At 36.9% G+C, this 24,577-nt stretch overlaps 1 protein-coding gene and 1 long non-coding RNA gene across 2 annotated transcripts in view; both read left to right on the top strand.

The window, feature by feature from the left end:
- LOC122805869 overlaps positions 1-5,302 on the top strand; it is a 109,128-nt gene extending 103,826 nt beyond the window's left edge. Inside the window, exon 3 of the long non-coding RNA XR_006365478.1 lies at positions 5,176-5,302. This is a non-coding gene — a long non-coding RNA (uncharacterized LOC122805869). The remainder of the gene's footprint in view (positions 1-5,175) is intronic.
- A 6,625-nt stretch (positions 5,303-11,927) lies between these two features.
- RLBP1 (retinaldehyde binding protein 1) overlaps positions 11,928-24,577 on the top strand; it is a 279,097-nt gene continuing 266,447 nt past the window's right edge. The window contains exon 1 of the mRNA XM_044078197.1: positions 11,928-12,050. Within this exon, the coding sequence (XP_043934132.1) occupies positions 11,937-12,050 (114 nt within the window). The 5' untranslated portion in view covers positions 11,928-11,936. The remainder of the gene's footprint in view (positions 12,051-24,577) is intronic.

The raw sequence follows: 24,577 nt of genomic DNA, 5'->3' as shown, positions 1-24,577 counted from the left end.
TCAAGGGACATGATTCATCAGATCAAGAAAGCACTCAGGTCACTTTCTCCTAAGTCCCAGTATGACTCGGTTGTAGTCCATGTGTGCATGAATAGCCTGAGATGTACCTCCTTGGACTGTATGAAGAGAGAGAGAGAGATGACTGAGCCTCAGAATATGTGCCACAGCCAGGTGCATTCTACCATCTCCAAAGATGATGCCACAATACCAGCAGGAAATGATTGACTGACTTTAACAATTGGCTATTGGTGTCATTCTGAATGGGTCCAATGCTTGTCAGCCAGGGAGAACATGATTGACAGGCCAAGCTGCTTTGCCAGGGATGGTCATCATATGTCACCTGTAGACTTTCAGATATTGGCCAAAACATTATCCACCCCATAGTGCCTTTTTTAAGCATTGCCAAACAGAGAAACCTTCTAACTTAACAAAAGCTACTCAGGACAAGGTAAAAGTGCTACTGCTCAATACTAGGAGTCTCAACAAGAATTTGCACTATTTGGAAGCTGTCCTCACCTGGAGAATGCGGACATCTGTGTGGTTACTGAAACATGGTTCAAAGCAATGGAAAGCACTCAGATGGTGCATGGCTATAACACCTTTCATACATTCCAACCACCCACTGAACATGAAAGAGCAAATGGGGGAGGCGTATTTGTCTACATAAATGATAAGCACACCTCAAGTGTGGTCAAACAATATGACATGCTTGAGCTAATCCATGTCCAACTAACATGGGAAAAATCCATTAAGAAATCCTTGCTAGCTACAGATCCTCCACCATGAATGAGGAAACTCATACATCATACCTGAAGTTACAAGAATTACTCACCATCCAGCCTAATACTATACTCATAGGTGATTTTAACTGCCCCTCCATTAATTGGGAGGCATACATGATTAGTAACATGCAGACCCAAAGATTTCTTAACTTTGTAAATTCAAATACCCCAGAGCAGCTTGTTTTCACTCCCACAAGGGGAACAAATATCCTAGATCTGGTACTCCCAAATATGGGAGAGTGCTGCCCCCCCCCCAAAATGTGATGTCCTCACTGGTAAGATCAGATCACAAAACAGTCTCCATTTAAATAAAGGTAAAACTAGTCCCCCCACCTAATCCTAAAAACTTTAAGAACTTATATAAGGTAAATTACCCCTATTAAGGGCAAGCTCCACAAAATCAAGAAAACACAGAAGCCTGTGTAGAGGTCTACATAAAAGCTCGGTATGACCATATATACAACTACATAGGAATGGCACTACCAGACCAAAATAAACCCTGCTCAAACCCCTAAAACAAGCCACGCTGATGGACCAACTAGTTGTACAACAAAAGAAAAAAAATCCTGTTGAGAAGTAAGAAGGAATGTGGACAACAGAGTAAAAAGTCCCTCATTAATCTAGACAAGTGAATCATGGAACTAGTCAAGTCTCTGAAAGCAGACTTTGAGGTAAAAATAGCCTGCAAAGCTAAGGATAACCATAAAGTATTTTTCAGTTATGTCTGCAGTTTTAAGGGAAACACCCAACAATGTGCAGAATTAGTTGTAGATGGCATCACCTATACTCATTTGGAAGATACAGCATGACAAATTCAGCTCAAATTTCACTTCCCCATCACCCCCAGTTCTCCCCCAGGAAATGCACTCCACCACTCCAATGATAATTATCAGTGAAGAATAGGCTGTCACTGCATTCTCTAAAGCTAAAAACGGCTTTAATAGGTCCTAACAATATACCAGGTTGCCTCTTAAACAGCTTAAATCAGGACTTATCAGGCCTATCAGGATCTCTATTTATTCACAGCCTCTGGGCTAGCTTTGTCCCAATAGAGTGGAGGACAGCAATAGTCATTTCTCTCTGCATAAAGGGGGATCATCTACTGACCCAGGAAATTACAGACCCATAAGTTTGACAAGTTTTATAGGTAAGGCCATGGAAAAAATAATCATGGACCTGATAAATAATGAACATAGGCAACTTCCAAATACTGGACTTGACCCAATTTGGCTTTGTCAAGGGCAGGTCATGCCTACTGAATCTGGTGGAATTCTTTTTGAAAGTCACTAAGGCCATGGGTGAGGGTAAAACAATATATACTGCCTACCTTGACCCAGTCAAGACATTTGACTTAATTCCCCACAAAACTTCACATAAATCACTACATCCACTACATCACCAGATGGATAGACAGTTGGCTGATGGAAAGGACACGTGGTTAAAGTGGGTGAATCCAGACCAAGAAAGAGGTCACTTACTAATGTTACAGAGCTCAGTGCTGAGACCACTCTTGTTCAGAATATACTACTCTGAAGTCAAGGCTAATGTGGAAGGCCTCTGGATGACAAATTCTGGAGATTACTGCAAGCTGGGGGGCAATCACTGAATCTGTCAATGATATAGATAGCATTCAGGAGAGTCTGCATTAGAGAAATGATTTGTGCCAGAACCATTGCCTAAAACTAAATATGAAAAAATGCATGATCATACCCTCTGGGAAATCAAATACCCCTGCAAATTACAACATCCATTAGCACATCCCTAAGAGTAGACTCAGAGGTGAGAGATTTAAATACCCAGATAGACTGTATCCAGAACTTTGACTGACACGTGTCCACAGTGGTGAGGAAGTCCTTCAATGTGGCACAACTTATAAGTAAAGGTATGTCATCCAGATCCAAGGAAATTGTAGTCCCAGTGTACTCAGCCCTCATTAGCCCGATAATCAAGTACAATGCACCATTTGACAAATACTTCACTAGGCACTTACATCAGAAGGATCTCAGAGGTTCCTCACAAAGAAAATACATTGTGTAAACACCATGTCCTACATAGATAGACTGAAAGCCCTATCTCTTTACTCTGTCACCTACTGACCATTAAGGGGTAACCTATGACTGACCTACAAGGTAGTCAGAAATCCAGCCATGATGGAGCTGCTACAAACCTACAACCCAAACAACATGAAGGTCACCCAATCTAGGGATCTAAACTCAGTCAGCAACTGAAAGAAAACATGCTGGAGAGACAGATGTGACATTGCCCCCTGTTTGGAAAGGCTTCTTATTCACATTAAGCAGAGACCTTCCCTAGCCCTCTTCAAATGCAGTTTGGATCAATGGATATTGAATTGCAAATTCACACCTAGGGTAGTGCCTGTGTTCCTTATGGATAGGGGCAACTTGTAAGATACTCAATACATAGGCACAAATCCATGCCATCCTCTTGCCCCTAGGGGCCATATATTGGGAAAATCAGGTTATATTGGCTAGGTTTGTAAGGGCTGCTAAGCTGTTAGCCTAGTAATCTTCTATGAACCTATGAACACATGAACTTGTCTGAACATTCAGTGACTTGCCAAATCATATCATTGAAGACATATCAATGAATTCAATGCATATTGCAGAAATGAATGTGAAAGTTTGTAGTAAAGAATGAAGACAATAAATTCCAATCTTTCCCAAATAAGTTGTGAAAATCTTTGTATAGAATTTTATTTTCTTAGAGTGCTTTATAGTTGTCATAAAAGAGGGGGCATTGTTGGTAAATGTTTAATTTATGTTAGACTGTTAATAAAGGCAGTGAATCAGATCACTGCAATTATGTATGCTTTAATTTAAAATAAAATATTATTTTATCATTTGTTTTGAGGAGTAGATACAGAACTTTTATTATTTTACTTGGATTTCAGATGGTTATATAACAGTTACATAGGAGACGACATATTTCAGCCATGTAATAGTGTGTGTGTGTGTGTGTGTGTGTGTGTGTGTGTGTGTGTGTGTGTGTGTGTGTGTGTGTGTGTGTGTTATAGTCTTAAAGTTTGTATAGCTGCACTCTGGAAAGTTTTGATTTTATAACATTTCACATTGTTACCTCTTTGGCATATTTTATTTTATTTTATCATCTGTTGCTTACTCAAGGTACATGTCTGTCTGTAGCTGTTGCTGTACTCCACTATTCTGATTGTTAACTAATGCCTCCCACTTTTAGTTTACCCCTTCCCTCTGATTCTTTATCAATGTACTCTGCCTGAGATAGATAAGATATAGTGAATGAATCTGAATGAACTTTGATGCTCATCTGTATTGTTTCACCTCAAACAGAAAAGTTTGAAACTGTATAAATTCATATGAAATGGTCTTCATTCATTCACTTATACAATTTTGCAAACTCACCAACACTTTTTTGGCTATCCATTCTTCATACTTACCTTTCATGATAGCACTTTTTTTTTTGTTCTTTATCTTTTTTTCCCCTTGTGCCTCCTGGATCTTCAAGCTGCCAATCAGACTATAATATATTCATTACCTGGTGGTGGGTTTCTCTACCAGATCCACCAAGCTGTGCTGTCGAGGGCACCATCATTTAGTCTCTTATGACCCAGTTGGTGTCTTGGCAATGGGGACATTTTTATTATTTAACCTAACACCATGACTTGGTGGAGGGACCCATAACTTCCATTACCATGGGAGCCCACAACACCTTTCCTATCACACTTGTGTATTGAAGGCTACTGCCAATCTGTTGCTTGGTGGACTACATGCATACCCTCAGGCCAGGAGCTCACCCCATTCCTCCAAAGCAGTGTCACAACCCATGGCTGGCACCAACTTCTCCTCATAGGACAGGCATGTCCATCATTCTGTCAAATGCCCAAACCCCTAGTTGAACTCTGATCAGTTGGCCCATGGCAGGGTTTTATCCCTCTACAATGTCTTTTTTATGATAGCAGTTTTAGTTCTAGTGCCTCTGCTTTGTCATACTACATGTGGGTCTCCATTGGACTTTTAACCCATCCATCATTTTGTACACTCTCCTGTTTGACATATTTTGCTGTACTTTTCAGAGTAAGGTCTCCCGCTGTTGTCCCATTTTAAACATGGTGTAATGTTGTAGTTACTAATCCTGTATGTAGCAACCCAGTATGCTTTATTTTGATACCGAAGAGGTTGCTTCTGTGCTTGACATTACAGCACATTCCCTAGAAAGACTGACTTCACAATATTATTCAACTTTTCTAGAAAATATTAATACTGTTATACCACCCTTGTAAGTTACTGGAGGTTAGGGACCTTGTTTTAATGCAGCATTTTCACTTAAATTTGATGTATATATTTTTACTCGAGGCATTTTAATAAAGCAACTAAAGTATTTATCTCCTGATTTTTAGACTGGAACTTTCCGAATGGTCCCTGAAGAGGAGCAGGCTCTCCGAGCAAAACTTGAACATCTAACTATTGGAGATCATGGGCCAGTATTTGGAAAATGTGAAGAAATTCCTCCACATACACTGCAAAAGGTAATGGATACATTGTACTTCAACAGCTGGGGTTATTTAATTAATGGCAAACAAAATTAAAGCTTTAACTATATTATCTTTGTATAAGAGAAATATTGCTAACTGGTAACTGTATAATGCCTGTGTGATAAAGACTTAACTTCAGATCTAGTTTTAAAAACAGGCATCGCATTTTTTAATTTTTAATTTTTGTATAAGAGAAATATTGCTAACTGGTAACTGTATAATGCCTGTGTGATAAAGACTTAACTTCAGATCTAGATGTTCTTCATTCCACATTGCTGCAGTCCTAACTATTGGGTAGTCCGCTGTCCAGTCGGCCCGAATACCACTAAAGATGGGTCATTGACGCCGGTCACTTAAGATTAGACTGACGTGAGTACGACAGGGTACTAATGTGCGTGACCGGCGGCATATCCTCAGTCTTTTTTGCCGCATGGTCCGATGCAGAAGCAATTTTGCGGTGTGAGGTTGGCGTTCTGAAAGTTTCTGAAGTCAGAGTTTCAGACCCAACTTCCAAAAGTTGGCTAAGTGCCCTGCTGGGGAATATTTTGCCTTTTTTCTTGCCTCAGTATTTAACCGTGATGTCAGAAAAAAAGTGAATAACTGTATTTCTTGTGGGAAACAGATACCTCATAGGGATTACCATACTTTTGTGTATACCTTGTTTAGGGCCTGAGTACCTATCGCTGTTGGATGCCGCCTTTGGTAAGACGAACAAACCCACTGTTAAGAGAAGCTTAGACTGTGCCAGGTTAGTGCTTGGAAGCGTTGTAATTATAAAATGCCGTCGGAGTTCCAACGCCCGCCGCAAAAAGCGCAAGGATAAAGCAAAGTTTAGAGGGAAGAAACCGACAGTCCCCTGACGCCTTGCCTTTTAGGAAGGCCCAGTGGAGCTCGGAGGTTCTGCCAGGTGTTTCTTTGGGGGAGGGGTTTTTTTTTCCAAGGGGAGAGGAACCCTTTAAACCTTGTTACCCCGGATTTTTTATCCTTTTTTTTTTCAGGAAAAGGTAGGGGGCCCCAAAGGCCCGAGGGGCTTTCCTTTTTTAGGTGGGCCCCCCGTTTTCCTTTTTTTTTCCCTCTCTTCCCTTTTAAGGTGGTTAAAAAGGGGGGCCTTTTTCAGATCACTCACCGCACCTCCAAATGACCACACATATAGAGCTACACATGCAGACGGCTTACCTGTAATTTGCAAAACCTCAAAGGACTGTCAGTGACAGTCCTCAGAAACTCCATATGCACATAAACAAGACAATTCCCTCCACAAGAGATAAAGCCACATCTCATTGTGTCACAACTACCAAGCCCATAAGGCAAAACACTCCAGAGTCCAATATTCTGGTCATAGGAGACTCCATTGTGAGACACACTGATGTTCCTCTTACCAGGCTGGATAAAGGGAAGGTTGCAATTAGTTGCCTGTCAAGGGACATGATTCACCAGATCACGAAAGCACTCAGGTCACTTTCTCCTAAGTCCCAGTATGACTCGGTTGTAGTCCATGTGTGCATGAATAGCCTGAGATGTACCTCCTTGGACTGTATGAAGAGAGAGAGAGATGACTGAGCCTCAGAATATGTGCCACAGCCAGGTGCATTCTACCATCTCCAAAGATGATGCCACAATACCAGCAGGAAATGATTGACTGACTTTAACAATTGGCTATTGGTGTCATTTTGAATGGGTCCAATGCTTGTCAGCCAGGGAGAACATGATTGACAGGCCAAGCTGCTTTGCCAGGGATGGTCTTCATATATCACCTGTAGACTTTCAGATATTGGCCAAAACATTATCCACCCCATAGTGCCTTTTTTAAGCATTGCCAAACAGAGAAACCTTCTAACTTAACAAAAGCTACTCAGGACAAGGTAAAAGTGCTACTGCTCAATACTAGGAGTCTCAACAAGAAATTGCACTATTTGGAAGCTGTCCTCACCTGGAGAATGCGGACATCTGTGTGGTTACTGAAACATGGTTCAAAGCAATGGAAAGCACTCAGATGGTGCATGGCTATAACACCTTTCATACATTCCAACCACCCACTGAACATGAAAGAGCAAAGGGGGGAGGCGTATTTGTCTACATAAATGATAAGCACACCTCAAGTGTGGTCAAACAATATGACATGCTTGAGCTAATCCATGTCCAACTAACATGGGAAAAATCCATTAAGAAATCCTTGTTAGCCACAGATCCTCCACCATGAATGAGGAAACCCATACATCATACCTGAAGTTACAAGAATCACTCACCATCCAGCCTAATACTATACTCATAGGTGATTTTAACTGCCCCTCCATTAATTGGGAGGCATACATGATTAGTAACATGCAGACTCAAAGATTTCTTAACTTTGTAAATTCAAATACCCCAGAGCAGCTTGTTTTCACTCCCACAAGGGGAACAAATATCCTAGATCTGGTACTCCCAAATATGGGAGAGTGCTGCCCCCCCCCCCAAATGTGATGTCCTCACTGGTAAGATCAGATCACAAAACAGTCTCCATTGAAATAAAGGTAAAACTAGTCCCCCCACCTAATCCTAAAAACTTTAAGAACTTATATAAGGTAAATTACCCCTATTAAGGGCAAGCTCCACAAAATCACGAAAACACAGAAGCCTATGTAGAGGTCTACATAAAAGCTCTGTATGACCATATATACAACTACATAGGAATGGCACTACCAGACCAAAATAAACCCTGCTCAAACCCCTAAAACAAGCCACGCTGATGGACCAACTAGTTGTACAACAAAAGAAAAAAAATCCTGTTGAGAAGTAAGAAGGAATGTGGACAACAGAGTAAAAAGTCCCTCATTAATCTAGACAAGTGAATCATGGAACTAGTCAAGTCTCTGAAAGCAGACTTTGAGGTAAAAATAGCCTGCAAAGCTAAGGATAACCATAAAGTATTTTTCAGTTATGTCTGCAGTTTTAAGGGAAACACCCAACAATGTGCAGAATTAGTTGTAGATGGCATCACCTATACTCATTTGGAAGATACAGCATGACAAATTCAGCTCAAATTTCACTTCCCCATCACCCCCAGTTCTCCCCCAGGAAATGCACTCCACCACTCCAATGATAATTATCAGTGAAGAATAGGCTGTCACTGCATTCTCTAAAGCTAAAAACGGCTTTAATAGGTCCTAACAATATACCAGGTTGCCTCTTAAACAGCTTAAATCAGGACTTATCAGGCCTATCAGGATCTCTATTTATTCACAGCCTCTGGGCTAGCTTTGTCCCAATAGAGTGGAGGACAGCAATAGTAATTTCTCTCTGCATAAAGGGGGGTCATCTACTGACCCAGGAAATTACAGACCCATAAGTTTGACAAGTTTTATAGGTAAGGCCATGGAAAAAATAATCATGGACCTGATAAATAATGAACATAGGCAACTTCCAAATACTGGACTTGACCCAATTTGGCTTTGTCAAGGGCAGGTCATGCCAGTACTGAATCTGGTGGAATTCTTTTTGAAAGTCACTAAGGCCATGGGTGAGGGTAAAACAATATATACTGCCTACCTTGACCCAGTCAAGACATTTGACTTAATTTCCCACAAAACTTCACATAAATCACTACATCCACTACATCACCAGATGGATAGACAGTTGGCTGATGGAAAGGACACGTGGTTAAATTGGGTGAATCCAGACCAAGAAAGAGGTCACTTACTAATGTTACAGAGCTCAGTGCTGAGACCACTCTTGTTCAGAATATACTACTCTGAAGTCAAGGCTAATGTGGAAGGCCTCTGGATGACAAATTCTGGAGATTCCTGCAAGCTGGGGGGCAATCACTGAATCTGTCAATGATATAGATAGCATTCAGGAGAGTCTGCATTAGAGAAATGATTTGTGCCAGAACCATTGCCTAAAACTAAATATGAAAAAATGCATGATCATACCCTCTGGGAAATCAAATCCCCCTGCAAATTACAACATCCATTAGCACATCCCTAAGAGTAGACTCAGAGGTGAGAGATTTAAATACCCAGATAGACTGTATCCAGAACTTTGACTGACATGTGTCCACAGTGGTGAGGAAGTCCTTCAATGTGGCACAACTTATAAGTAAAGGTATGTCATCCAGATCCAAGGAAATTGTAGTCCCAGTGTACTCAGCCCTCATTAGCCCGATAATCAAGTACAATGCACCATTTGACAAATACTTCACTAGGCACTTACATCAGAAGGATCTCAGAGGTTCCTCACAAAGAAAATACATTGTGTAAACACCATGTCCTACATAGATAGACTGAAAGCCCTATCTCTTTACTCTGTCACCTACTGACCATTAAGGGGTAACCTATGACTGACCTACAAGGTAGTCAGAAATCCAGCCATGATGGAGCTGCTACAAACCTACAACCCAAACAACATGAAGGTCACCCAATCTAGGGATCTAAACTCAGTCAGCAACTGAAAGAAAACATGCTGGAGAGACAGATGTGACATTGCCCCCTGTTTGGAAAGGCTTCTTATTCACATTAAGCAGAGACGTTCCCTAGCCCTCTTCAAATGCAGTTTGGATCAATGGATATTGAATTGCAAATTCACACCTAGGGTAGTGCCTGTGTTCCTTATGGATAGGGGCAACTTGTAAGATACTCAATACATAGGCACAAATCCATGCCATCCTCTTGCCCCTAGGGGCCATATATTGGGAAAATCAGGTTATATTGGCTAGGTTTGTAAGGGCTGCTAAGCTGTTAGCCTAGTAATCTTCTATGAACCTATGAACACATGAACTTGTCTGAACATTCAGTGACTTGCCAAATCATATCATTGAAGACATATCAATGAATTCAATGCATATTGCAGAAATGAATGTGAAAGTTTGTAGTAAAGAATGAAGACAATAAATTCCAATCTTTCCCAAATAAGTTATGAAAATCTTTGTATAGAATTTTATTTTCTTAGAGTGCTTTATAGTTGTCATAAAAGAGGGGGCATTGTTGGTAAATGTTTAATTTATGTTAGACTGTTAATAAAGGCAGTGAATCAGATCACTGCAATTATGTATGCTTTAATTTAAAATAAAATATTATTTTATCATTTGTTTTGAGAAGTAGATACAGAACTTTTATTATTTTACTTGGATTTCAGATGGTTATATAACAGTTACATAGGAGACAACATATTTCAGCCATGTAATAGTGTGTGTGTGTGTGTGTGTGTGTGTGTGTGTGTGTGTGTGTGTGTGTGTGTGTGTGTGTGTGTGTGTGTGTGTGTGTGTGTGTGTGTGTTATAGTCTTAAAGTTTGTATAGCTGCACTCTGGAAAGTTTTGATTTTATAACATTTCACATTGTTACCTCTTTGGCATATTTTATTTTATTTTATCATCTGTTGCTTACTCAAGGTACATGTCTGTCTGTAGCTGTTGCTGTACTCCACTATTCTGATTAACTAATGCCTCCCACTTTTAGTTTACCCCTTCCCTCTGATTCTTTATCAATGTACTCTGCCTGAGATAGATAAGATATAGTGAATGAATCTGAATGAACTTTGATGCTCATCTGTATTGTTTCACCTCAAACAGAAAAGTTTGAAACTGTATAAATTCATATGAAATGGTCTTCATTCATTCACTTATACAATTTTGCAAACTCACCAACACTTTTTTGGCTATCCATTCTTCATACTTACCTTTCATGATAGCACTTTTTTTTTTGTTCTTTATCTTTTTTTCCCCTTGTGCCTCCTGATCTTCAAGCTGCCGCAATCAGACTATAATATATTCATTACCTGGTGGTGGGTTTCTCTACCAGATCCACCAAGCTGTGCTGTCGAGGGCACCATCATTTAGTCTCTTATGACCCAGTTGGTGTCTTGGCAATGGGGACATTTTTATTATTTAACCTAACACCATGACTTGGTGGAGGGACCCATAACTTCCATTACCATGGGAGCCCACAACACCTTTCCTATCACACTTGTGTATTGAAGGCTACTGCCAATCTGTTGCTTGGTGGACTACATGCATACCCTCAGGCCAGGAGCTCACCCCATTCCTCCAAAGCAGTGTCACAACCCATGGCTGGCACCAACTTCTCCTCATAGGATAGGCATGTCCATCATTCTGTCAAATGCCCAAACCCCTAGTTGAACTCTGATCAGTTGGCCCATGGCAGGGTTTTATCCCTCTACAATGTTTTTTTTATGATAGCAGTTTTAGTTCTAGTGCCTCTGCTTTGTCATACTACATGTGGGTCTCCATTGGACTTTTAACCCATCCATCATTTTGTGCACTCTCCTGTTTGACATATTTTTCTGTACTTTTCAGAGTAAGGTCTCCCGCTGTTGTCCCATTTTAAACATGGTGTAATGTTGTAGTTACTAATCCTGTATGTAGCAACCCAGTATGCTTTATTTTGATACCGAAGAGGTTGCTTCTGTGCTTGACATTACAGCACATTCCCTAGAAAGACTGACTTCACAATATTATTCAACTTTTCTAGAAAATATTAATACTGTTATACCACCCTTGTAAGTTACTGGAGGTTAGGGACCTTGTTTTAATGCAGCATTTTCACTTAAATTTGATGTATATATTTTTACTCGAGGCATTTTAATAAAGCAACTAAAGCATTTATCTCCTGATTTTTAGACTGGAACTTTCCGAATGGTCCCTGAAGAGGAGCAGGCTCTCCGAGCAAAACTTGAACATCTAACTATTGGAGATCATGGGCCAGTATTTGGAAAATGTGAAGAAATTCCTCCACATACACTGCAAAAGGTAATGGATACATTGTACTTCAACAGCTGGGGTTATTTAATTAATGGCAAACAAAATTGAAGCTTTAACTATATTATCTTTGTATAAGAGAAATATTGCTAACTGGTAACTGTATAATGCCTGTGTGATAAAGACTTAACTTCAGATCTAGTTTTAAAAACAGGCATCACATTTTTTAAACCTTCCTTTTAGGCATTTATGTTTGCAGACATTTTATCAACTACCGAATGCTCTACATTCTGTATAATGTGATCTTTAAGTCTTTAAGGAACTCTTATCTACTCATTTCAAATAAGTGACTCAGATTGAAGGTATTTACTAGTCTATGATATCACTCACAATACAAGCACTAAAAGACTGCTAAGTGGAGATCTAGACAGCTGCTTTTATCATAATTCCTTGTTTGTGCTTTTGTTTCTTTAATAATAGGGTGATATAGTAGTCAAAGGTACTAAAAAGTGAATGTTGAAAAACAATTCTGAAGTTTAAAATCACTAGCTATGAGATGTATGTTCACATTCAAGTAATTAATTACCTCCCTACCCAACTTGAAATGTCTGCTAACTCTTACCTTACCCCTGCCCCTGACCCTAACTGTGCACCTTACCTTAAAAGACCCTCTCCTTAATACTAATGTTATTTAGACAAATTTGAGATGAATTTTGGTAGGGTTATGTTTAGAATGTTGGAAAAGGAAGTTAGTTTCCTTTTCCAATATAATAGGTTTTACTAATATGTGTTATCAATATTATGAATGGTTGATATGATTTTGTTATTGTTTTGTGTGTTGATCATTGAACATTTCGACCATTCATATATATATATATATATATATATATATATATATATATATATATATATACACACACACACACACACACACACACACACACACACACACACACACACACACACACACACATGGACCCACTTCAGCGAAAGTGCACATTTGTGAAAACCAGTTCAGTGAACCAGACAATAACAACAGAAAAACCCTGTAAACACACTTTCCTGGTTCACCGAAGCACGTTACAGTCGGGATAAGGAAATATACCCATTTCTCCACTGTAGTGCGATCTCAGAGTTAGTATATATAAGTAGGGGAGGTATTGGGGGTGCAAGCCCCCACATGGGGGGTGCAGGGGGGCTTGCCCCCCTGCAAAAGTGTGTTTGTAGGGTTTTTCTGTTGTTGTCTGGTTTGGTGAACTGCTGTTCACGAAAGTGCACTTTCGCTGAAGTGGGCTTGTACTTCTGTTCTTCAGAAAAACGTGTTTTCGATGAACAGAAGTAGACATATATATATATATATATATATATATATATATATATATATATATATATATATATATATATATGTGTGTGTGTGTGTGTTTGTGGTATTCAGTGGGAAAAAACTCTGACAAAATTTAATTAAAAGAAGAAGACAAGTAACCTAACAATAACACTAAAATTCATCAATAAATGCATAACAAAAAACTATGGTCGAAAAGTGTTAAAGCACCTGAGTGTATTAAATGTGCACATGTACATAACCAGTTAACTGCAGTATCATGTAAGACACTAATAAAGAAAGTAGAGAGGAGCATTAACAAAAATGAAAAAGTTGGAGCGAATAGGAAGTGGGAAGAGCAAGAGAGAATAATACGTGTAGTTAGAAAGGAATAACATAAGATGCATATATAATATGTAGAAAAGCTAGCTGAACAGGGCATAAATGGTAAAATAATCTCATCCTGTGTCAGATATATTAGATATGAAGATGGGCTTTCAGTTCAAACAAGAGGGGAATGGTTTGCAGGTATAAGCCTAAATGAGAAGGGAGTTTGTTTCACAAATGTACAGATATATAGGTTCATAGGTAGGTACTAAGCTATCTGCCCGAAGGCATTTATAAGCCTAGCCAGAATATGTTGGCTTTCGCCGCCCCCTTAGACTAGTTTCCTGTGCCTCTGTCCAGCAGAGCCACTGCAGTGATCCCCGGGGTAAACTTTCTGTTTTCCATCCACTCGTCAAGGTTTCTCTTGAAGAGTGTTAGCGAGGAGCTCTGCCTAATGTAGATTGGATACTAGAAAATGAGTATCACCACGCCTGTATTTAGAGCTGTTAATTTGGACTAACAGTTCTGAACAAAGCCTTAGTGAACACAAAGTTTTACACTATATGCTCTTATTGGTTAAGGAAGTACATGGGAAAATCTGAAGTGGATGAAGGGCAGATGCTTGCAAACTTCAACTAGTTCAGACTCTGTAATGAAGAGGGGTGGTGTACTAATTTCTATTGATCAGCTGTAAACTAAGTAATCAATAAACCATGTAGTCCTATTATAAGCTTGTTCATGCCTTCCTGTAAGTTAGGATTGTGGGCCAGTAATTAAATGAGCCTGTAGGTAAATTGACGAAGTAATAATGTAAGGAAGGAATACTCGGTGAAGCATACCAAGGCTCTGGAGAGTTCCAGCCACACCTTTACCTCAAATCTTAAATGACTGTTTATCATGAAACCAAGGATTATAATTTAAGCTATTTTTGCTGTCTAAAGACGTGGTAGAGGATAGAAAGTCACCACTTGTTTGAATGGGAAAATTAACTTGGGTAAAAGATTATTACTCATGACAAATACTAGTTTCGTTTTTTAGGTATTAAGAATAAGACCCATTGAGCAAAGCCATGGCTAAAGCGAGTAGAAGGAAAACTGCATTATTGAAGATACTATGAAGGCCAAATTATGAGACTGGGATAGTGGAGCAATTGGTGCATTAAATATGTTCATTAAGCTAGCAGTAACGAGTTACATTGTTAATGAAGAAAGTGAGGCAAAATGGTCCTAAATACTAGTGTAGTATGTACCAATCCCATAGTCACTTAGGTGATATAAGTATAGGACTGTAATTTAGGTCAAATAGTTGCTTAGTGGGTGCCAGAACAATGTAGAATTATTGATTTGCTAGGGTTACTTTCTGTAAATCTTTTTGGCTATCTGACTGCCTTTCTGTCAGTCAATATTTTTAAAAAATATTTGAGTTTATATGGAAAAAGGTGGAATACACCTTTTTCCAGATTCATTGGAATTTTCCAAATTTTTTTCTACTTCATATTGTATAAAAATATTGTTTTTTACTGGCAAACCTGGAAGCAAGTTCCTCACTCGGAGATTCATCGTGGGGTAAAGCCCCGTAGAGTTTGACTGATAAGCCAGAGCTTATTGTTGATATGACCTAAGTCAAACTTGGCTAAGTATTTTCTTTTCAAAAAGTGACACCGGAAGGAAGACCTGGTAGGGCTTGCAGCAGAACTTACTTTTTTATGGTCTGTGGCTGGAGAAGCTATTAATGAATTGGCTACTCAGAGGTTAAAGCCTTATTCCAAGATACTGTTTGAAATGTATGAGTATCATATTAAGCCAGGTGGGATGATTTTCTTTTATTTTTGCCTGTTTTTGAAATAATAAAGCTATTCCTTTACAAAGATGGGCCTCTAGTGTTTTCTGTTTGGACAAGAGCTTGCCATACAAACAATTCTTCACCATTTCTCTGCTACCAAGTGAATAAGCTATTTGAACTATTGGTACTTTGCTGTTTCATGGGGTGCTTACTGATATGACTTTCAGTTTCTTGATGTGCTTTGTTTTACATACAGTACATCTATGGTTACACACAACCTAACTTCTAAAATACCTGGTGGAGTCCAATCTGGTAAAGTTACAGTAGGAGTTGTTAGGACTGGCCAGTATAATACCTATCCCTTGAAGAAAAACTGAGCAAAGAGTGTGATATGGCATCTTTTCCTTTTTACTGATATACCATGCAAGAAACTAACTGCGGTGGTGGTGCTGCGGTAGCGTTGTCGCCTCACAGTATGACGTTTTCCTGTTCGATTCTCAGCTAGAGCATCTTCTGTGTGGAGACATGCGTGAATGGGCGTACCTTCGTTGAAGGTTGTGCGTCAGAGCTGGCAACTTGGCATGTAAAAATCTACTGCCAATCATTAGCAGACCGGAGTTCCGCTGTGGCAACCCCTAACCGGGAAAAGCCGAAAGACACAACAACAACAACAACCATGCAAGAAACTGGGGCAAATCAGAGTAGACTATGATCATGTCCTCCCAGCTGATAGAAAAGGCATTAAACATGTATGGGTATAAAGGGGACTGATTATGCAGACTATGATAAACAAAAGGAACTCTTAACTGCTATGGTTGGATTTTTTTCTAAAGTACAAGTCATAATCTCTTGTAATTCTGACAAACTGGTAAGAGCTTAGTGCATTTCTTGAAACATTTCAGAACTGTGGTTAGATCCTGACAACAACAGCAAAATGAAAATGTTAGAAGTTCCAGTAGTAAAGAGATTTAAAAGAGCATTGCCTAATACTGTGAGAAAATGATTGTTGTGAAGTGATCGCAAGAATTCTGATAAGATAGTAAGCTTAGTGGAATGCTTATTAGTTAATGACACACTGCTTAAAACTGAGTTTTCTGTTTCTATCTCTAAATTTGTAAGAAGAAATGAGCATCATCTGTGAAACAAAAAGTAACAAGCATTGGGTTAAAGTGTTTCAAATGTGGTGGGAGGAAGTCACATAGCCAGATTCTGTTCCACTAGTACTGATGAGGATGTTACTAGTAATAATATAAGAACTGAAACATGTTGCAAATGAACCTGTTCCAATGAAATGTTATTAAACTGCAGTTAGAATAATGGAGTTAGCATTATGTTAATGTGTTAGAACCAAGCTAGTGAAATGCACTAGCATTTGAAAAGCAGGGAAGTTCAAGCTGTGCTAGACTTTGGCATCATGGTTGTGTTTGTCAAAGGCTCTTTAATGTTTAATCATAAGTTTAATAACACACAAAAATGGAGGTAATATGCATTGATGGTAATAGAAAAGAATATGTAGTCACATACAGAAATTGAAACTTTTCTAGGGCAACCTTTGCATCCTGACTCATATTATCTTTGAAAACAATATGGATTCCCACTATAAATTTGAGAATGGCAAGTCTCTGAACTGCAGAAAATTTAAGTGAATTTAGGGGGAATGTAGAGTAAGTAATTGCCGTATCTTGAAGAATTCTTTTCCTGAGGTACAGTGATATTAGAGCCAGTATATCTACATAGTGTCATTGTGAGGGTCATTTTCAACATCTAGGATATGGGGTGTTTGCTCACTGTAAACCTCCTTTTAATGTATTCTCCTGAACTGCGCATATATTTTCTTAGTTTCTTAGTCTCTGAACTGCAGAAAATTTAAGTGAATTTAGGGGGAATGTAGAGTAAGTAATTGCCGTATCTTGAAGAATTCCTTTTTCCCTGAGGTACAGTGATATTAGAGCCAGTATATCTACATAGTGTCATTGTGAGGGTCATTTTCAACATCTAGGATATGGGGTGTTTGCTCACTGTAAGCCTCCTTTTAATGTATTCTCCTGAACTGCGCATATATTTTCTTAGTTTCATGACTCATACTATTGAATTCCAAACTTCCAACATGGCACAAAAAGGCATCCTATAAGAAAAAGAGTTGACATAGACAGTGCAATAACCATAAGAATCATTTGAAAATGCATTTTGAAACATTCACTGCATAATTTCCATTGGCTGTCTAGATAAAGCAGTGTTCACAGTGGTAGTTATAATAGTAGCACTAGCAGTTATATCAGCTGTATTAGAACTGTAATCTAGCAATATTTAAATATGGTACGACATTCAGACAGCATGCATGTAGCATAGATATAGCATCAAATTCTCTATAGAGTAAAATTTCTAATAAAGCACTATTGGACGTAGCAATCAAAGTAGAGCAAGCATCACACATCATTGTCTTTGGCAACTTAGCAGCAATAGTATGCTAAGCCCATCTTCAAAGGTAGGCTGATCAACAGACAGACAGAAACCAGAGAAATCATGTCATTTTTTTTTTTTTTATTAAAACAAGAATAAGCAGTAATAAAATGAACAAAGATATTGTTAAGATGTTAAGTTTAACAACACAGAGACCACAAAATGATGCCTCACCCCAGTAGTGGTCCTCTTAGCATGTATAATGAGTAACAAAAGTAACTACATGTTTTATCATCATCAGTTCTGCCAATGCAAAACAAGGAGCCAAAGTAGATGATAATCTAAAGGCAAGTAGCAAGAAATTTCTATTGCAACATGATGCTATTCCTCAGCTTTTATCAAGCCACCATGGCCACACTTAAACAATAGCAGCTATTAATATTAAGGTAAGCCAAAATAATATGACCCCAAACAATAAGGCTTTTATGTATTTCAGTTAGGACAGTTAATTTGGGCAGAAGTAAAATGATAGGATGTCTCTGCTCTGAATGTCAAGTGTAAGGCAAAGTCAGCACAAAGCAAAGTTCCTACATTGCAATAATTTTATTAATCATGAATTTGTATTTGTGTATTTTTATTACCACTGCATTCATTATATCACATAATATACGTGCATTAATGTACTTTTAGTTAATCCAGATTTATTAAGTACTTGATTGAAAAGTGGCCATAAAAGTCACAGTTAAATAAATAAATTGTGTGCTTATAATTCTATCTGTAGAATTCTAAGCAGAAAATTCAAAAGATAGAATACTACATATAGTGCTGGTAAACAGATTTTTAAATGATAACCATTTGTAGTTATGATACTTGCTAGTGTGCATTTCAGAATGGTGAGAGCAAATGTATGAAAATGTACACTTATATATATTAAGTTAAATATCACTTTTTCGTAGCTTTCCCTTTACTATGAGGTATGGAGAGCTAGAAGTTAATGCATAAAGGTATAAGGCTTGCTACTGCCCATAATAAACTTTAAAGAACTGCAGTTGTCAATATTCACTGTTCTGCAGTAGTTTCTTAGTTGTTTTCATGATTTTGAGACTCAAGATTGCAAGTTCTATAATTACAAGAGAGACCCTTTCTAAATGAAAAATTGTAGCGTTCTACTTGTAAAAATACAAACACAGAATTCCACAAATAGAATTAAAATACAAAATTCTCCTGACAGAATTCTAATCACAGAATTTGAAAAAACTGGTTGAGATAATTTCTAAACATGGAATTCTTAACACAGTATTCTATCAAAAGAATTCTAAGCACATAATTCTCCAATTAGAATTGTGCAGTTACAAGTCTATACATAGAACTCAGCAGATGTAAAGAATACAAAGTTCTGAAAAATAATTCTTAACAGAGAATTCTCAATATCAAAATGTAAACCCAGAATTCTACAGATGGAATTCTGGAGACAGAAATTTACAGATATAATTCTAAACACTGTGATTAGCATTCAAAATTCAATAGGTAGAATTTTGTAGATTGCAGTTGTATCTGCAGAATTACATATGTAAAATTCTGTCTGTTAAATTCTGTGCTCAGAATTCTATTGGTAAATGTGTTGGTTTAGAACTGCCTTAGAATATGGGCTGTGAAATTTTGTATTTAGAATTCCATCCGTAGTATCAAGAGAATTCTGTTTTTTAGTTCTGTGTTTAAAATTCTCCCTATAAATTTCTCTGTTAAGAAATCCTCCTGTAGAATTCCAGCAATATAATTCTATCTGTAGAATTCTTTATTTAGATTTCTTTCTGTAGAGTTGTCTTGTTTAGAATTCTATCATACCATATCTGCTTACAATTCTGTTGAATTCTTTGTTTAGAACTTGAGCTGTAACAGTTCTGTACTTAGAACTTTATGCATTATACTTTATTTATATTTCTAGCTTTAAAAGTCTTAACTTTTGAATTCCCTATTCTAAATCATATCTATAGAATTATCTCCTTATTTAGAATTATATCAATACACATGGTGTTTAGAATTATGACTTTTAAGATTCCATATTTAGAATTCTGTATGTAGCAGTCTGTTGTAATTATCTGTTTAGAATTTTAGTTTTAATATTCTAGTTGTATAATTTTATGTTTAGAAATGTATCTGTAGAACCTTGTATTTAGAACTGTTTATAATTGCATCTGCATAATTCAGAGTTCTAGCTGCAGAGTTCAGTGTTTTGGATTCTATCTGTAGAATTTGTTATTATGAATTCCATCTATAGAACTGTACGTAGAATAATATCTGCATAATTCCATGTTTAAAATATCTATCAAAGTCTTTGTTTAGCATTCTACCTCTGAATTCTACACATATTATTATATGGCTAAAATTCTATAGATAAAGTTTGCATGTAGAATTGTATATGGAGTTTTTTTTTTTTTTTTAGATAGAATTGTTGAAATAAAATTCTGCAAACAGATTTTTAAAATCAGAATTCTCCATCTGGCTATTCAATTACACAACAAGTTCCAATTAGATGAGTCTGCAACTTATTAATTTTAAGTAATTTGGTTTCAGCTGAATAATTGGTGTTAGTTATTGAAAACATGATGGTATAGTTTCTGTTAGCAGAAGGCCATGATGTAATATGTGGAATTTTTCTCTTTATTATGCGTGGTGTAAGCATGGATACAGTATCTAAGAATGTGTAGGATTAAGGTGACCAATGTGGGGAATGCTGAGAGTCTAAGCTATACATTTTTAAAATCTTTTTATTGAAACTAGTTGTCTATTCTATTTGTTACTCCAACCATTTCAGACATGGAATGTATAATAAAATCTTCTCTATTCAGAATTCTAGAAATAAAATTATTCAGATAGAATTCTAAACACACGATTCTACGGAGAAAGTTTTATAGATACAATTCTAAACACAAAATTTTACAGATAGAATTTTAAACACATAATTGAAGTGATATAATTCTACATATAAAATTATAAACACAGATTTCTAAACATGGAATTTTACAGAAATAATTTAAACATACAATTCTACAGATAGAATTTTAAACCCAGAATTTAAAACAGTGAGTAGTAGAGAGAGAAATGTAAACATCAAATTCCACAGATAAAATTATAAAACAAGATTTATGGACAGAAGTCTAAATAGAGAATGGTGCAACTATAATTCTAGAGAAGAATTATAAACATGAAATTTTAGACCAGATTTCTACAAATAGAATTATAAATTCACAGTTCTGCAGACAAAGTTTTGCAAATATAATTATTTTCTCTGGAATTCTGTATGTATGATGCAATACAAAGACTTCTGTCCATGGAATTATTTATGTAAAAGTCTGTGTTTAGAATTTGAACTAATAATTCAGTATTTAATATTGTCTGTTTAGAATCATATTTAGAATTCTTCTATCTTTCCAATTTGTATCTGTCGACAAATTATATCTGGAGAATATTGCCTGTGGAAGTCTGTGCTAGTGTCCTTGCAACTCAAGTCAGCATTACTTTATGTTTAAAATTATGTCTGTCTAAATTTCTTCTAAGTATTCTATCAGAGGAATTGTGTAATTAGCATTATATCTCTAAATTCTATCAATTCATTATTTGGTTAAAATTATATCTATGAAATCTGTGTTAAAATTGTATTCATAGCACCCTGCATTCAAAATTCTATCAGCAGAACTTGATGTTTAGATTTACATTTTTAGAGTTTTGTGTTTGAAATTCTATCTATAGGAACCAGTATTTACCAGTCTCTCTCTTTCTGTAATTCTTGGTCTAGAATTTCATGTTTAGATATCCACATGTAGAAACAGATCTTATGAATTGCGTCTTTAGAATTCTACTTATTTATTTGAAGTTGTTAACCAGGCTGTAGCTCCATGATATTGTGTATAGAATTGTATCTGTTCTATGTGTGAAATTGTCTGTTAAGCTGTGTATGTAGAATTCTATCTGTAGCAATTTATGTTTAGAATCATACCTTAAAAATTCAATCAGTAGAATTCTGCTTAGAATTGTATTAACTGAATTGTGCATTCAGAATTTTGTCTGTAGAATTCTATGTTTGAAATTCTGTCTAAATAATTTTTCCCAAGAACTATATGTTTATAGGTTAGTACTAGCATTTCTGCCTTTGTGAGCCATTTTAAGCTTAACCAATTACCTTAACTGTTATGCTAACTTTCTTCTAGGGCTGATCTCTATTAAACTGTATGTATGGCATTCTTACTGAAGAATTCTATTTGAATACTTCTGTCTTAGAATTCTATGTTTGGACTTTGTCTGTATAAGTCTATTTTTAGAATTCTTTCTAAAGAATTCAGTGTTTCAAATGTTATATGTGCAAACAATCTGCAGCATTAGAACTCTATATATTTAACATGCAAAGTTCAGTGTTTAGATTTTTTAGACTTTTGGACTAAATAGTTATGTGTTTAGAACTCTATCTATAGAACTCTTGTGCATGTGTAGCATGTTAGCTGTATAATTCTACAGAATGGTGTTATTTAGTCTTATATTCATGGAATTGTGTCTATATCATAAACCCAAAAACTCTAAACAGTGAACACATGTACATCGGCAAATAAAGAGCGATGTACAGTAACAGTGAAACATGTATTCAGCGAAATTCAAAACATTGAACGTGTTTGTTTAACCAACAGCGCCATGCAGGTATGCTGAAATTGACTAAATAAAAGTAAAATAACACACTTTTGTAGGGTGGCAGGCCCCCCCTGCACCCCCCCATGTGAGGGCTGCACCCCCCACACCCCCACTACTTAAATATACCAACTTCAAGATCATACGGCAGTAGGGAAAAGGATATATTTCCTTATCCGCAGGATCGCGCTGCTGGCTAAACAAATACGTTTGGTGTTTTCACTTTCACTAAATACGTGCTTTGCTGTTAATGCACATCTCTCTTATGTGTTGATGTACATGTGTTCACTGTTTAGAGCTTTTGGGTTTATAATATAGACCCCATGGAATTCTATGGTCTGGGTTGTAGCTATAGACATTTGTGTTTAGTATTATATCCATCATATTAATTTATCTCAGTAGATTGAATTCTCTGTTTATAATTCTAACTACAGAATTCTGTTTATACAATTCTGTGTTTAGAATTCTATGTTTGGTACTATATCTGCAGAATTCCATACATACAATTGTATCTGTGGAATTCTGGATTTAAAATTAGATATGAAAAAAAATCTGTTGTTAGAGTTCACGCTATATAGATTTACATATGAAGAATTCCATCTCCAAACCTGTATGTTTAGAAACTTACCTATAGAATCCTATGTTTAGAATTATATTTGAAGAATTTTATCCGCACAGTTCTGTGTTTAGAATTCTACCTGTAGCACTTAATATTTAGAATTCTGCCTGTCAAGTTCTATTTGTAGACCGCAGTGTTTGTGTGTAATTCAATGTGTGAAATTCATCTGTGAAATTCTGTGCTTAGAATTGTATTTGTAACATTTTCCATTTAGAATGCTATCAAGAAATCTATTTTGAATCCTGTCTGTAGAATTCTGCCTTTCTTAATTCTGCTTTTGTAATTTTATGCATGGAATCTATTTGTTTTATCTTCTTCCCTTTCATTTTTAATTTTCAATAGTTATAGTGATCCAGAAGTACAAATGCTCAGACTTAATTAGCATAATAATAAATAACATCCTTATGCCATGCTAACCCTCTCCCTCCCCAGCCAAGCTGCAATATTTAAATAAATTCATTTTTCCAAAAATGTTTAAAAAGTATTCCACCACATAGAATGCAGCTATTCTGAAGGTAGTATCTGTTCCACTATAAAAGTATACATTTTCTCATAGCTAAGGAGGGCAAGTTTAATAAGCTTCATTCAAAGGAGTTTAAATATGATTGATTATATCAAACCAATTACAATATTGGATCAAAAGGATGGGAATGCACAAAACTGATGTGATAGTGGACTGTTTTTATTCAATGTGCACTATACACAATTTCCAATTGCTAGAGTGATGTCTTTATAAATAATGGTTCTAATTTTCAATGGTATTGCTTGAGCAGTCAAAAAACACCTCAGTGTGTTAATATGGAATAAATGATTAATAGAATGAAAGAAGAAAGGATGTTATATAGCCATTCAAGTCCTATCTGCCTGAGTTCCAGGAACTTGCAACCAGGAACTTGAATGGCTGTAAATCTGTCCAACCAGCTGCTTGCATTTGAACTTGAATGTGAGTTTATTGATACAGCTGCCACACCATCTGCTCATATCATAGGAAATAGATATAAGCAAATGCTCATCATGAACCAGGTAAGTGGGGAAAGGGAGCTGGGATGTTAGTTTTAGGTTTAAGGGGGCAATGAATGGAGTGGAGACTTTAGGGATAGGGAGAGGATGGGAATTTTAGGTTTAAGTAGAAATTGTGGATGGGAGGGGAAGGAAAAGGAATTTTAGGTTTATGTTTGGGGATTTTAGGTTTAGGGAGTGATCTTGGATGGAAAGCAAAGGGAATTTTAGGTTTAGGTTTGAGGAGAAGGAAAGAAGATTTTTGGTTTGGAGAGCTATATAGACTAGGGTTAGGGAGGGGATGGAGATTTTAGGTTTGGGAAGGATTTGGAAAGTTTAGGATTAGACACTGGGAGGGAATTTTTAGGGTTAGGATAAGGGTTCTGGTTGGGATAGTTAACATTATAGGAGATGGGTTAAACGGACTTAGTGCACTTGCCAAAATAAATTGCA

This window comes from Protopterus annectens, chromosome 7.part0 (genome assembly GCF_019279795.1).
Source record: "Protopterus annectens isolate FY-2018-M chromosome 7.part0, PAN1.0, whole genome shotgun sequence".
Taxonomy (NCBI): Eukaryota; Metazoa; Chordata; order Ceratodontiformes; family Protopteridae; genus Protopterus; species Protopterus annectens.
This window is presented reverse-complemented; position numbering and strand designations above follow the sequence as displayed.